At 44.5% G+C, this 16,319-nt stretch overlaps 1 protein-coding gene across 1 annotated transcript in view; it reads left to right on the top strand.

The window, feature by feature from the left end:
• Nucleotides 1-16,319, top strand: part of LOC142792736 (uncharacterized) — a 30,236-nt gene that overhangs the window by 9,037 nt on the left and 4,880 nt on the right. The window contains exons 6-7 of the mRNA XM_075885658.1: nucleotides 3,475-3,784; nucleotides 10,436-10,598. Coding sequence (XP_075741773.1) covers nucleotides 3,475-3,784; nucleotides 10,436-10,598 — 473 coding nt within the window. The remainder of the gene's footprint in view (nucleotides 1-3,474; nucleotides 3,785-10,435; nucleotides 10,599-16,319) is intronic.

Below are 16,319 nucleotides of genomic sequence, written 5' to 3'. Positions count from 1 at the left end.
GGGCACTGGTATCTGAAAAATAGCCCACGGTGAAGCCCCACTCCCTCCGCTGGAGTCAATACAAGTCATGCTGACGTCATAGCCGTGAATTTTCTTTTTTTGCCGCGTTTGCTCCAGCAGATACAACGCGAATGCTGCTCGCGAGTCCATGGCCGTGGCGCAGGCATCGGATGTTTTGTTTGGTGACACTGCTGTCCCGTTCTCTCAAAGCTCTTTCAAAGCAAACCTAAGGCTGATCGGTAATGAGAAGCCTGCAAATATCTATCTGCAACGCACAGCGGCAAAAGATGTGCCGGGTAATGACTAACAGGCACTGCAACATGTAGCAAAAAAGCGAGAGGCCGAAAATTTTGTGTCAGAGCCTTTTTAAGGTTTTTGTTATTTGTGCTTGTCCCTCATCTCCGTGGACGATTACGAAATTGCTGGGAGAGCTAATGCTTGGCAGTGCTTTGTTCATACTGAAACTTCTTCGCACTCAACACGAGACCGCAGATGAATGGTTCACAAGGATTATTGTTTCGTTCGAAGGGTTGCTGCTTTGAACGAAATATAGAAATTAGTCTAAACAAAAAAAAAAATGGGAATAAAGAAGCGCTTTCAGTGGACGGGAGTTATCGCACCTTAGGGAAGAGTAAGAAGAGTGATACAAGTTTCCGTTGTCCGACCTCTCGGAACACTCTTCTGGGACGTGGCGCTGTAGTAGTTATTTGTCAACGCTCACGCGCTAACCCGATAACCCTGAAATCACGATCGCCATCTATCTTGAACCTTTACCTCGCTAGCTCGTAGAATAACAACCCATCTTCAGAATGTTGCAAACTTCCGAATCATACGGTCTTAATATTTCGAGGTCTGACTTCCCAAACTCTATATGACTCTGAGTGTGAGGCACGCCGTAGTCGAGGGCCCCGGAAATTTTGACCGTCTGGTGTGCATTAATATTTCACAGAGCGCAGACTTCTAACATTTCGACTTCATTGGAATGTGACTCATGGCAGGGATCGTAACCGTGACATTCGAATCAAAATCATACAATAAGCTGAGCCCCTACATGTCAGTTTAAACAGTAAGTGTAAATGCAGATAAATACTCGTGCCACATGGGCAGAGGAAACGGTATTTACTTCTAAATGTCTTCAGATTTACTGCCATTCACACGGTGCTACACGCACAAACGAAATTGCATTCGCCCGATTGCCATTCTTCACAGCTTGCGAGCTTGGGTTTACTATTGGTGGAACCTGCACAATGTGCAAGATTGCCTTGGTAACATTTATTACAAGTTGTATATCAGGTTTTATTACAAGTTTCATTCGAGGTTAGCACTGAGCACGGCCGTTTAGCAGCAAAGGTGACAAGCTGTCAAGTTCGAGTAGGTGGAATCGACTGCACGCCACGGCTGCTGCATTCTGACGGGGGTGAAATTTAGTGGGCCGTGAAGTTAGAAATATGCGAATCATCCCGTACACAAAGTATTCAATGTGTTACAGTCCACGATTTCGTCCGATAACGTCATAATCTGTCAGAGTTGATTATGTCATCGCGCGACGCCATATTGAACGCGCATGGTGAACAGCGCCAAGGACCACAGTCGAGAGGAGACGAGACGACCCGAATATATATATATATATATATATATATATATATATATATATATATATATATATATATATATATATATATATATATATATATATATATATATATATATATATATATATATATATATATATATATATATATATATATATATATAGTTAAGTGTTCTTCTGGACAGTGTAAAATAGCATCACCATGTTGAAAAGCTTCATGACGCGCTGTTTTAAGCCAATCGGAGAGGACATCAAAGACCGCTGGACCAATCGGAGATGTGCAACGGTGGACTCTGGCAATATCGAGAATAGCAATTTGAGTCGCAACATTTGTCCGTGTCTTTCTACACAGTTGGACGAGAACGTATCCTTTTTGGTGGTGTATTTCTCATGGTTCTTGACTGTAGAGCCAGATTTGGTGGCTTCATTTTTCAGCCGCACCAGACTCAATCATTTTCGACGAAGGCGAAAATGCTTGGCGATAATGTACTTTTCAATCATCATCATCATCATCCTCACCATCATCATGATCATAATCAGCCTGTCTGGCTGGCTACGTCCTCTGCAGGACAAAGGCCTCTCCCATGTGTCGCCAGCCAGCTCGGTCCTGTGCTTGCTGCTGCCATTTTATACCCGCAAACTTCGTAATCTTTTCTGCCCACCTAACCTTCTGTCTCCCCCTAACCCACTTGCCTTGTCTGGGAATCCAGTTAGTTACCCTTAATGACCAGCAGTTATCCTGTCTACGCACTACATGCCCGGCCAATGTCGATTTACTTTTCTTGATTTCAACTACGATATTCTTAACCCCTGTTTTTTCCCTGATCCACTCTGCTCTCTTCTTGTGTCTTAAGGTTACACCTACCATTTTCCTTTCCCTTGCTCCCTGCGTCGTCTTCAATTTAAGCTGAAGGCTCTTTGTAAGTCTCCAAGCCTTTGCTCCGTAGCTAAGTACCGGCAAGACGCAGCTGTTATATACCTTCTTCTCAAGGGATAGTGGCAGTATACCAGTCATGATTAGAGAGTGCTTGCCAAATGTGCTCCACCCCATTCTTATTATTCTAGTTACTTCAATATCGTGGTTTGGCTTTGCGGTTATTACCTGCCCTAAGTAGACATAATCTTTTACAACTTCTAGTGGACTACTACCAACCTCGAAGCGCTCTCCTCTTCCGAGGTTGTTGGACATTATTTTCGTTTTCTGCAGATTGATTTTAATACCCACCTTTCTGATCTCCTTGTCTAACTCCGTAATCTTGAGTTGCAATTCACGTCATTTTTTTTATTTGGGCACGCCGTAGAAAAGGGCTGGGAAAATTTTGATATTTCTAAATTTTCTCAACCTTCCTCTACGGCGTCCGTCATCACCAGGTCGTGATTTGGAGATGTTGAAACAATCCTGATCATAAACATGACCTAGCTCCTCCTGTTTTCTAATGCCGAATGATATGACACAATGAGTCCGTCAAGCAACTTCTGGTACCATTAATCTTGACATCGAACGACGAAATCACTTTTTTTTTGTATTCGGTGAGGCATACAACGCTCTTGCATTCATGGACTGCCGAAAACATTCTTGTTTGTGGTGCGTTTCGGGCTTCTTCGTTGTAGACTTCTCATCAACTCTTCCTGGCTACCATCATCCTCGCACATGCGTTCATGTTCACATCGCATCGTGTTGGCATAGTTGTTCATCGCGCATTTTTTTCAGCTCAGAAGTGGACAAAAGAGATTTCCCGAGCAATAGGTAAATTAGCGCAAATCATTCGTGACATTGCTCAATCTTCCCATTTTCTGGAATTAGTCATTTTTTTCTCCCTTAGTGCAAAAAAAAAAAGTGCGTGGCTGAACACTAACCAGTTCTAAATTAATTTTTATTTCAGATGTACCAGTTATTCCAGATGTACCAGTTATTCCAGATGTACCAGTTATTCCCGATGTAACACCAACACCAAAGGACCCACCACCTCTGATGATCTGCACGTACAACTACAACAAGTACTCCAAGTCAACAGTACTTCCAACTGATGGCATTTGCGACGTGCTATACTTGGACTCTGTGTGCCGATCCTCGCCCTGTAACCCAAGATCACAGTGGTTCCCTACGGGCACCACAGTGGACTTTCTTCTAGTCGCAAAGGCGGCAAGAATCGGCGGCAACAAGACGAGGATGGGCCTCGCATTTGATGCCTTGTAAGTGGTCGCGCATCTCGGGCCTGTTTTGTCGACGAGTGACCCAATGATATGCCCCATTTGCGTTTGGATTTCGGGTCCCTTATTTGGGTTTCGTGACCCTTTGAAAGTGCCACGAAACCCAATTTTAACGGGATAGCGTTAAAGAGCTCGTTATGCAGAGATTAAGGTGTTGGTGTAGGGGTTGTCCAGGGCATCGTTGGCTGTGAGCGAAATATATCATCACCTTGTCCGTGACCGAAAAATGAAGAAAGGTGCAAATAAAATAAAGATAAAAAAATTCTGGATCTAAGTGAGGATCAAACCCTGGTCGTTTAGGCGGCAAGCAGACGTTCTACCACAGTGCCTCGCCATTGCTTAAAAATAACCCTCTGCTTGGAAATACAGTGAAAATGCCTCGTGCTTCACAAAAGCACTCGTCCTTTGTACTGGCCTTACAGCACAAGTTATATCGCAGTAATAATACGTGTAACAAGCGTAAATTACTGTGGCGCATCTGAACATGTGATTATTCTTACGAAGTCGGGGTTTAAAGTAGGCAACCCATTAAAAGAAAGGCACACGCTCATCACAGTGCGTGGGAGCATAGCAAGTCCGAAAACCATTCACGCACGCAATTTCTCGTGATTTAAAGCATGCTACCCATTATCCAGAATGTGGTCATATGCGACAGCTCTACTGACGCAAGACACTTTCAAGTTACATTTTAGTAATCCTCAATGTAATCTTCTCGACCAACATCATACAATAAAGAGTTCGCGCTAAGTGGCTGAAGGACGCGCTAGAGACATGATATCGCCATCGCGTTCAACTCTTTCAGCCAAGATTAAAGGTCCCCCAAATTTTCGCTAATAATCCATGTGCTGTGGGTTAACCCTTAGTTGTTGACAAACAAGTTGGTGAAATGTCAGTATTTTGCTCGAGCACCTAATTTATAAAGATTATTTTTTACAAGCTCGTTAGCCACCCGAGAATTCGACAACACTGGTGTACTCGTGATCAGTGACGCTACAAGCCGCCTCTTTTCCGACCATCTGTATTCCAGCGAACGATATTGTTTCGTGGCCAGCTGAGCGTGCAGTTGAGCTATTAGGGCCTTATTACTTTCGGCAATCAAAATTGAACTGTCTTCGGTGGAAGGCTCCACTTCTTCAAGCCCCTCCCGTTACACACGTCATAGCCAAAATGCCGTCGTTGGAGGTGGGCGGGGCTCATAGCCAGCGACCTTTAGGGCTCATTGAGCACTGAAATATTTTTTCGCAGTTCATTTTTCTCATGTACAGGCTCAATAGACCCTCTGCTTCTGTATTTCGCTGAAAATCGCCATCTGTTGCGTGACCATGTGATGGCCGCTTTGAATAACTTCTGAAAACGCAATGAAGGAGTGAATTATCAACGCGAAAGCCTTAGATGTTTTATCAAATGTGAAAAGGATTGTCCACCTAAATATGAGTGATGTAGAAAATGATCAGGTGAGCGAGGCACCAGATGGCGTCATTATGCACCTCATGCGTATGATGTCTAAGTTGCATGATTATGGTGTAAAGGGCGTGGCAGCTAAACTAATAAAAAGTTATCTTAAAAAACAATAAGTTAAGGGGAGTAACCTTGTTTCCCCCAATGAAAACTGTAAAAAATGGTGTACCGCAGGGTTCAATCCTTGAACCGTTACTATTTCAAACATATAATAATGATCTGTGTGACATTCCACGATCCCCAAAATTAATTATTTACGCTGACGACACCAACGTATTTTGTACAGGTAGAATACTCATGCACCTTGAAACTGAAGTAAATTATTACATACTCAAATTAGAAAAAATGGCTTCATCAAAATAAGCTCATGCTTAATATATCTAAAAGCAAGTACATAGTATTCCAGCCTATCAACAAGCCCTACGAGGAAGACATTAACATTTTTTTTTCAAAAAGCAAAGGCTGGAGCAGGTTAAATCACGAAAATTCCTCGGAGTGTGGTTCCAAGAAAATTTGTCTTGAAATACCCATGTTGATAGTCTCGCATCCGAACTAAGTAAGACTGTTGGGTGTATATTTAAAATAAATCCACTTATACCAATTTGGCTAAAAAAAAGATATACTACGCTCTTTTTTATTCGCGTTTGAGTTATAGTATGCTAGTATGGGGCACTACAAGTGGGAAGAATTTAAATAAACTAGAAATATTACAGAAAAAAGTTTTCCGCCTATTCAATGATTAATATGCCAACCCAAGGGACATGCCTATCGGTCCACTGTTTATAAAACATGGTATACTCAAAGCAAGACAGGTGTATGAATATAAGCTATTACTTTACATTTATAAAAATAAACTCCACACTATTACGGCACAGGAAGGCGCACTCAAATAGTCGCTCCGTATGCAACAAATTCGCGTTCCTGCTACTAGGACTGGATATAGTAGAGCCCTAATTGCATACCGCGCCCCACAGCTTATAAGTCATTTAAGCGAACAATTAAATTTTAACCTCTCATTAACGCAATTCAAATATCACATAAACACCTTCTCATTAATTGAGTATAGTAAACATCATGTTGCCAATAAACTTCTGGCTAGGTTCCACATATACTCTCACCTTTAAGTATAAAACGCGTGCATATACAGTAGTATGTACGTACATATGGGCAGATGTATGTACGAATATATGAGTGTACTATAAGAATATATCAATATGGAAGTATGTGCCTTTTTGTAATGAAAAGAGCCTCGATGTCCGATTCTGTGTGTCTATGCAGCCTATTTTTTGTATTTATATGTCACCTATTTTTGCTCTTATGCTATTTCTGTGTTCTGTTATTATGCGGCTCCTTGTATTGTGATAATTATTATTCAATGTAGCACTGTTTGCTGAACTTTTATCATTTCTCGTAGCGAAGCCACGTCAGGCCGAATGGCCTTTAGCTTCGCTTTGTTTTTCTGTATCTCTCCAGAAATAAAATCTGTTCATTTTCATATGACCAAAACTGCTAACGTCATCGCGATGTCTGTATGACGCCACATAGCGTGAAGTGACGCAATGACTTCGGTGCACGACATCGTGGTCACATTGTGACTGATCACGGAGGCATTGCAATACCAAGTGCGGTTTCGGTGCCTCAGATCTTGGAGGCAATATAAAGCCACGCTAGGTCAGAGAGCTTTCGGAGGGATGACCAGGAGAATCAGTACAAACATGGTGTTTTCTAGAATTACCTAGCGGGGACTTAGGGCCCTGCAATCGTTCAGCTGCCATAAAAAAGATGGGCAATAAATGAACTTGTTTAGCCTTCGCGGTTCTGGCTTCGTTTATCGCTGTGTTTTGATTTTGATTTGAATAAAAGAACGGACCATTGTGATCGTGGTGGGACATTTGGAATCGGTGAACATAATGCGGTGAAAGTGATAAAGCGTAACTTCTAAACCTTTGATGCACACGGATTCGAGCCACACAAAGCCAAATGGAGCTGTAGTAACGAAGATGAGACAAATTTGTGTACTAGCCATCATTCCCTCGAGTTCCCTCTAGTGTAGTTATGTAGGAAACTATGCGAGTACAATGGGTGAATAACTAACTGGTTGCCTTAGGCATTCGCCTAAGGTCATTTACTAGGGCAACCTGGTGATTATTCCCTACGGGCGTTTCTCAAATTTTCAATGTGATTTGCGACGACAGCTGCCTGTTCACGTTAAGTCACGAAGAAATTGACGTCTCCATTGAAACTTATTCGATCAACGTCCGATGGGGTCACTGTTTTCGGGACGTAAAACCTTAAACATTATTATTCTAAGTACGTAAAGATAGATGTAAAGGACAATAAATGTGCAATTCCTTCTTGACTGAACCTATGCTAAGCTCCTTTAGCCACCATGGGGATTTAAAATGGTATATGGAGTCATCTACTATTGATTCTTTCGGTCTCAGGCGTCTTGTTGCGTTCCTTTATTGTAGTGGTCTATAATGTGTGATGCTACCGAGATTACTAAAATCTTCGCTTTGTGACGCTGCTACAGTCTGAGTTACGAAGCACAACCAACCTCTCATTATGCAACCGGACGTGTTGCATCGTTACGTCACACTTGTCCGCATTTCAGGCCATAAAAATTTATTAAAAACTTTCTTAACCAAAACTTTGAGTTGCCTCTGTTCGACACTCCTATCGAGTTTTATCAGGAACAGGGCATAAACAACGGAACTGTTCTCGCCGTCATTGACGTGCGCGATGTTCCTCGTTTATTCGGGAATGCGAACAGGTTTTTTAACTTTATGGGTAGTGTAGGTAGAGCGTTTACAGTCGAAGGCGTGTAGTCGTCGCGAGTTTAGAAACCAAACGACACAATAAAAAACTTGATATGCCCTCTGCTTTGGTAGCCACGCTTGAATTTTAGTATCTGGCCTGTTTGAAAACGCACCAGCAACACTTACAGTGCAAGTAAATCGGATAAAGTAAGGTACTGCTGCAGAATTCAGTTTTCTAAGACACACTGGACATTGACTGTGCGATTATTGACGCCGACTGAGGTCGGCAAGAATATGAAACTCACTATCGAGAAAGACAATATGAAAGCAACCACCAAGTATACTTAGATGGCATTAGTGTTTTGTAAACCGCGAGGTACTTGTTTCGTGCCAACGTAATGCTTAGTTTGAGAAGAAATCATGTTACCATGGTCTCCATACCGTTACCTCAATTGAAACGGCCCGCCTCAGCGAAGAGGCTTGTGGCACAGCATACAGTCAAATGCTCACGCTGTGGCGCAGCCTGGCACATGAAATTGAAAATTAAAATGAAATTCGTGAGCCAAAAGCGTAGCCTGAAACGTAACGTGAAGACACTATAGTTTCTTCCTTGAATCAAACTGAAATGCGCACATTGGATTTGATTGCGTCGTGTAATGCACGGAAACGCTCTTTCAACACGTAAGTGTTTTTGATGCCAGTGATCACAAGGGCCTCGCTGACGCATTTACATTAGGGATATGATGTACAAAAATATATACTTAGAGACTGCAAAGAAAAAAAAAACGAGAAGTATAAGTTCCGTAGTAGGGCGTTGAGTCAGCGACTTCTCACTTTTCAACGCGCGCCACAAGCTACTATGCAACAGAACGTTTGTTGTGAAGTTTGCTAACCATATACCGTCGGCGGTCTCAGAGCTATAACCTCACAGCTTTTTCGACATGACTAGTGAGATGATGCAACGGCCTCGCGTTGGACTCCTCTCGCGTTGGACTCCTCTCGCGTTTTTCGAGCGCGTGTCTCCACGGGTCAAGCATCTCTCGAACAGCGTGCGCGCTTAACAGATCAGACTCGTGACTCAGGAAAGCACGAAGGCCACTTCCACTCGCTGCTTCGGCCGCGTTTACAAAAGGACCAGGCTGCTCACGCTCTAAGGAGTAAGAATTGACAGTTGTTCGCGCTTGTCTCGTGTATGCTTGTGCGTTTGTTTCCTGTGTCCTTCTTTATCTTTGAACGGTGAGCTTTAAGTGTCAAGCTGGGGCAGTCAGCGCAAGTCCTGTGTATGCTCAGTTCGTGCGGGCTTTCTGCTTGAGGTGAACGCTGGAAGTTCTGAGCTGGTCGCCATTCTTCGCGTATCATTGTAATTTGTTGCTGTAGCACACGTTCCTTTGCCATTGTAGCGAAACAATGCACAACAAACGCTCAACTATGTCGCGTTTCGCCTATTCTTAGAAAGAGGGATCAACTATGCTTTTTTTAATATATGTTCCATCGCGGGTGATTGGAGTACTTGAGCCTACAATGTCATCGGTATGAATGTGCCAAAATGTAGCACAAATAGTTCGAATTGTGTACCTGAAATTTTCAATTACTAAGGTACTTCTTAGCTACTTCTGTTGACGCTTTTCTTAAGCCCTGAACTCCGAGTAAGACATGAAATCATATTTTCTTTTAGGGTTGCCTTAAAGGAAAGATAAACTGCATTTTTTTGGGACCGGAGCCTTCCTAACGGCTTTATGGTGTTGTGAGCCGCCTTTAAAAGGCGACTTACTTCGTAATGCAATCGACCTACACTGTTGTACGATTCGGCCAGCAACGCTGAAGGTTTCGATCGGGAATCGTCTTCAGGTTTCGCTGTTGTACAGCAGCCTTGTTATGGTCGCCATAAACGGGCACTACTCTCTTCGTTCCATTTTTTTTCGCCTTCATGTTCTACCCCTTGTGCTTCGTTTCCAGAACAAGTGCGGTAATGTTTCCGGCGAAGAATGCAATAATTCCGATAAGCAAAAAAAAAAATCGAGTTCACACACACAAAGAGAGAAAGAGAGAAAGGTAGAAATATACAGAAAGAAAAATTCTTGACGAGGTGGGACTTGAACCCGCGTCAGCTCGAGCGTCGTATTCACTCGGATATGCAGCCACGCTAGCAGAGTGAAGCATATCCTTGTATATCAGGAATAGCCTTGTGTAATAGCCTAGCAGAGCTTAACATAGCTTTGTGTAAGGGGTGTGGAAAAGAAGTGAATGAACCTACAGTTCTAGGATCACTTGTGCACTGCCTACTACATGTTCAAATTTAGTACGATAAAAACAGGACCCATTGTTTGTGTTCGCTTTCACAGTTTTACTAGTTCGCAAATTTCCGCACGTTATCACTATCCCTTTGATTAATCTGAATCGTTCGCTCTTTTTCCAGCGCCAGTCAAAATTTATCGATCTTTCAAGCGAGTGATCGAAGGAAAAAAATTGTGGAGAATCTGTGGACGAATTACAATGTTTCCCACTACGCATCTTTGAACGTCAACATCCGCGCCTTCTCTAGCCCAGCGAGGGCAAGTATCGTGTGGTATTCTTTGACGGTGAGTCAGCTCTTGTTCTACTTTAAGCCCCACAGAGTACATTAAAAGGATGAACGCCTTAGAGTCACTGCATATGCTACCTACGGGAGCAGAGTAACGCATAGGTCCGGCTGGCAACCACAGTTATGCGATGAAACCGTGCTCTGCTTTTCGCAGACGACTGAGGCGATCAACGTGCATGACATATAAATAACGGGATATTGAAATAGAAACACATCCTTTCGTGACTTGGCCCAGGGGGGGGGGGGTACAAAGGCGGACTTAACAGTTCAATTTTCGGGGAGTCAGGTCTATTAAGCTGACGATGACACCACCGACAAAGCCCTCTAGTCAAACCGGTTCGCTGCAGTAGCGGCGGGGTGTTCAGCTTGTACGCTGTGCGTGGTTGCCAGTGCCGTTTGAAAAGCAGATTCACAGCTCCACTACCTAAAGGTAGCATAGACAGTAACATTAGGCCTTTCGAACCAGTGCATTAATTAGGCCAGGAATGTGCAGGGTTCGTCGTCAGGAAATGAATGTGTACCGCAGCGACTCCCTGTGTTCCTCTTAGTTGAGTCTGGAAGAAAGGTTTCCCAGTGATTACGAGCTTGAAAACGAAGCTATCACACCCTTCTCACAACGGCCTATACCTATGGTCTCTCGCTTTCCGGGGTTGAAGGTAGCACCCCCAGGAATGCGACATAAGAGGCCCAGAGCCATGATTATTGTCAAAATCTTGCGTAACCGTAACTGTTCCTTAAACAATGACGTCCGACCGAGCAGAGGCATAGGGCTGAGTTGACTACCACGGAAATGGTCAATGGCGGGGGCCCCGCCAGCTTCTGCCAGCCCTCGTCACTCCTTCTGCACATGTCTATTTCGTTGAGCATCGAATGAACGCTAAAGTGCGCCACAAAATTAGTCGTTAGGAGCGAAAAATCAGTTTGGACTGGTATATTACCGGTGAATATGTTCTAATGAGTTTAATATTCGAAGGTTAACAAAAGTCGTATGTCAGATCGAAATTTATTAGCAAAGCTTCAGCAGATGAATTGGAGCTTTTTAAACTATGTCTATGTTCTTAAACGCGAAGTATTTGTTGGTGAACCAAAGGCAAGTTCAGTTAATCCATTTATTCATCCATCCGTCTATCCATATACCCATCCATCCACCGCGCCAGCTAAACCTTTGTGTTCTCTTTCTCTTGGCTGTTTTGTTGTCTTGACATATCACAAAACCTGTGCAGAATTGCTTGAATGTATGACGAACATGTGTGACTGTGTACAACACGAGTCATGACACCCATTTTATGTGCAGCCGCCAGCATCCTTGCGCTTTCTTGGGCGTGTAATTAACTTGATGGACCACTATTTGCATTGCATGTCATGAATATATGCGGAACACTATGGACCTGTCAAGACACGAATATCTATATCTCCAGTTTGTGTCTTACTAAGCAACTTGCCGTGACCAGTGCAGCGTTTTCATTATATGCTGAGACCATAACGGATGCTTGCACACAAAATTGCACGCTTTATATTGATTGATTTGGCCATTTTTAGAATACGCTTTAATGATATGGAATCCTCCCCCAATTGGCCTTGCTAACATGCCCTAAACGGCACACAACAGAACTACTTGGAATATTTTGTCATCCTACTCGCGTTACAAAAGTGTTCTTTTACTAAAAATTAAGCTTAGCCTTACTACACTTTCCTTGCGTAGGTGAACTGCTCGACGACTCTTATTTAAATGCCGTTATCACAAAAAATTGTACTTGAAGTAGTCACGCTATATTTTTCCAGCCTCTCATACCTCCGTGCACCTCAATCGTGCGCAAGAGGTGGGGTCGATTCCTGCCTTCGTTCATGTCTTTTTCGAGCGCCGCACATTTTTACGACCTATTTATTGCATTTGTAAATTTGTATATTGACCTAAAGTTTTCCTTATAATACCCACGACTGCTTTTAAGTACTGAAATAAATAAACGAAAATAAAAAAGTAATTAGGCAAGCAAACATACTTTACCGATGAATTTAAATACTTTTTCAGATTAATTTTAATACCGTGAAAGCATTTGGATACTTTGTTTCTTGTGTACACCGCTCAACTCTCTAACAATCTATACACTTGTCGTGGTAGCCTAAACATGGTGTTCGAATTGTGGCGCGAAGGGCACGTGACCAATTTTCGGCCTTTGCGACAATGATTCAGCGGAAGCAAAATTCTACAAGTTGGCGTGCCTAAATGTTGAAGAACCCGATGAGGCCGAATTTTTCGCAGCCCTCCACTACGATGTCTCTCAAAAGGATGTTGGGGTTCGGCGACGTGAGACCCTTCAAAATTTCATGTTAAACAAGCGCGTTAGTTTGGGCAACATCTGTACGAAGCTTTAGGAGATGATTTGTCTAACTAGTTTCTGCAAATTGTGTTGTGACAGTGTTTACGTGATTACAAACTTTATTTCCTTTCTTGTCCACGCAGCTCCTGAAAGCGAATATAAAATCCTATGCTGACATAAAAGATGATTACGGAGTGGTACTTGGTGTGACAGGAACTGATATGAAGGGGTTCCGGAATAAAGTGGCAGAACTCATTAACAGGTGAGAGTGGACAGCTTTTTGCATTTAAAGACAGTTTCAGCATAGCAACCGTTGTACCCCAGAAAACTTCCGGTCAGCTTATTTACCGACTCTTTACCTCAAAACTGAAAGTCCGTTTTCAAGTTACTTTTGAGAATAAGGAATCTCTCTTTAGTTTTTCAGATACAAGGACCGTGCATAAAGTTCGAGGACATCTCTTATGGTTTTTTATACAGGTCAAAAAATTTTATTTAAGTAAATAGGGGAAAGTAAGTATAAAAAATCAGCGGGCAATTTTAAAGCTCGTCTTGCCCACCGATGGTATTAAGGCACATTGGTGGACAAAACAATGGTCTGTAGCTTCTACCTACTGTAGCTTCTGCCTACTGAAACAGTCCACGCCATCATATAGGTGGAGCTGACATCGGGCCTGGCACATGCAGGAGCTGCAACCTATGATAGGTAATACCGTTCCCAATTTTTCAACTACACACCACCAATATATTGAAGTCACATTACCGAACGTGCTCACACGTTTTATCTCTCGAACGCGTAGAGATGATTACATACTCTCGAAAGTCCACGTCTAGCTTTCTTTTTCCCACTTTCCTTCACGCTCTAAAATGTAGCAGTTTGACCGTGACCGAGAAGCAACCACTGCGATAGCAAGAAAACTATGAACAATCTCCTCGAAGGGCACCCTGATAGGGTGCGAACCAGCAGCGGTGCGCAGGGCATTGACCCGGTAGAAACGGCCATCGAGCGGGTGCTCGAAAGACGGTTTGAAGCGAATCTCAGTGTAGCGTTTACTGGAGTAAACGTTTGTTTGAAACGCGAAGACACGGGAGCAGGGTCGCGTTGAAGATGCTTGCGTTTGGCTTTCTCGGCTCGCGTCTCGTCGGTGTTACCCACATGCCGTCTCTATTTTCGAACGCGATCGGCGTTCTTGACTCGCACTTCATCGGTGTCGTTGGTCTTCCACTGCTGACGCTTGCGTTGGGCTTCCCTGGCTTGCACCTCGTCGGTGTTCCAAGTTTTCTCTTCTTGGTCAAAAAGTTTTCTCTCTCGTCGGTGTTCCAGGCGCGACGTCGTCATTAGCGAACGTGATCGGCTTCACTGACCCGCAACGCTGGTTATGGCCGGGAAAGGTACGCGCACACTAGCGGGAAGCATGCCCCGGCGGCGTCCAGGCCATTGGCGTGACCGCGCGGCAAGCTGCGGCGCGCTGTCCTCATGGCCGGCGCCGCAAAACCACGGCCGGGCTAGACGACGGCGCGCAGCCCGCCTACCCACGGCTTCTTCTCGTGACAGATGGAGAGAGGTGGCGCGGGTGAAGAGAGGCTGCCAATTTGAGGAGTGGGCTTGAGCGTTGCGAGTCGTGGAGAGGGTGAAGCGAGCGAGATGACACGCGGCGAGCGGCGACAGGCTAGGAAGAGAGTGACGTAACGCGCGCGAGGGAAGGCGGAGCCTACTTGGCACCGCCTGGTGCGGAGGGACCGGGTTACACGTTACACGGGCTAGTCAAAGGGCTGCTTCGCATCTGAAATGGCTAGTGTTCTGTGGACGTATCACGACCTACTGTATTTTACTGACCTGCCCAGCGAGCGAAGCGCCAACACGCTTCTTCTGGTATTGGTGCCTGCTGCTATGCGTCCTGTGGCGCAGCAACTTACCTCATCCGCACCAGTTGCTGGCGGCCAAGACATGGGTTGCTGCGCTTTTTTTTTTGTCGTCTGCTCGTGGGACGCTGGCAGAAAAGCAGCAAGATTACGCGTGCATACTTTCTGGACGATTAAAATGAATAAAAGCCTCTTTTTTGAACAAACCTAAAAGTATGATGACGATCTAAATATAAGTCCCCCAAGATTGCCCGCTTCGTGGTAATTAGAAGCAAAGACATGGGGCGAATTTTCGCGCAGCCACCGATCTCCCGAAGACACGCCGGCAGTCACTCTCATCGTCGCGGAGTCACGGAAACACAGAGAGGTGTTTACGGCTGTTCCGTCGTGCCGAAGCACCCTCGCCCCTTCGGTGTCTTGGAGGGATCGCTACCGTGCGGCGAGGGCGCAAGCGAGTGAATTTCGATAATGGCGATAGCACGGTGATGGTTTCAATGAGCGAAGAGGTTGCGGCTGTCAACGGGAAGTGCCTCCACGACGCTTTCAGCACAGACAGCAGCAATGCAACTAATGCAACATGGATCGCAACTAATACGACGTGGATCGTTCTATTAGTTGCTTTGCCGTAGCTGGCGAGCCACTCGTGCGCATCCGTTCGTGCAGAGGTCGACGAGGAGGCACTTCACGTCAGATGGTGGTGGTAGTGGTTAGAAGAAAGAGGAAAAAGGCACCTAATTTCTGTCTGCCTTCAGGCGACACGGCGCAGTGCCTGCCGAACTGGCGTCTATTTCGCACGTAAATGTGCGCGAGGCTTCCATGTCATTCGGAACTGCGTCGTTGACTGAAACATGCTTCACGTTTGATGTGTTGGCGTCTAATTCAGATGTGAGCGTCTGGACGTCTGCCATTACTGTCAGAATCGCGTTTCTGCAAGGGCAGTTGGAACTCGCATGGTGTGTGACAGAAGTGCGATGCATGTGATTGAACGTTAGATGGTAATTTTGAACTTTAATTCGCACATGAGCGTCGACCATGCCAGCAGTGGCGCGTATGATGTAGCGGTTGATTGAATAAAACAAAACGAAAAAGTCACTCTTATACAACTCTTGCGGCTAGCATGGTTTGGCTCACCTCTTACAGGGAGAGGGAAAGAGGGATGCAGAAAGGCAAAATGGAAGACGATAGTTATAGCGCGAGAACAAAACGACGACACAGAGACAAGTAGACGTCTCCTTCTTGTCTCTGTGTCGTCGTTTTGTCCTCACGCTATAACTATTGTCATCATCATCATCAGCCTGACTACGTCCACTGCAGGACAAAGGCCTCCCCCATGTTTCGCCAGTTAACCCGGTCCTGAGCTTGCTGGTGCCAATTTAACTCGGAAACTTCTTAATCTCATCTGCCACCTAACCTTCTGTCTCCCCCTAACCCGCTTCCCTTCTCTGGGAATCCAATTTGTTACCCTAATGACCAACGGTTATCCTGTCTATGCGCTACATGCCCAGCCCATGTCCATTTCTTTTTCTTTATTTCAACTATGA

This window comes from Rhipicephalus microplus, unplaced genomic scaffold, assembly GCF_043290135.1.
Source record: "Rhipicephalus microplus isolate Deutch F79 unplaced genomic scaffold, USDA_Rmic scaffold_237, whole genome shotgun sequence".
Lineage (NCBI taxonomy): Eukaryota > Metazoa > Arthropoda > Arachnida > Ixodida > Ixodidae > Rhipicephalus > Rhipicephalus microplus.
The sequence above is the reverse complement of the archived record's forward strand: the minus strand, read 5'-3'. Positions and strand labels throughout refer to the sequence as shown.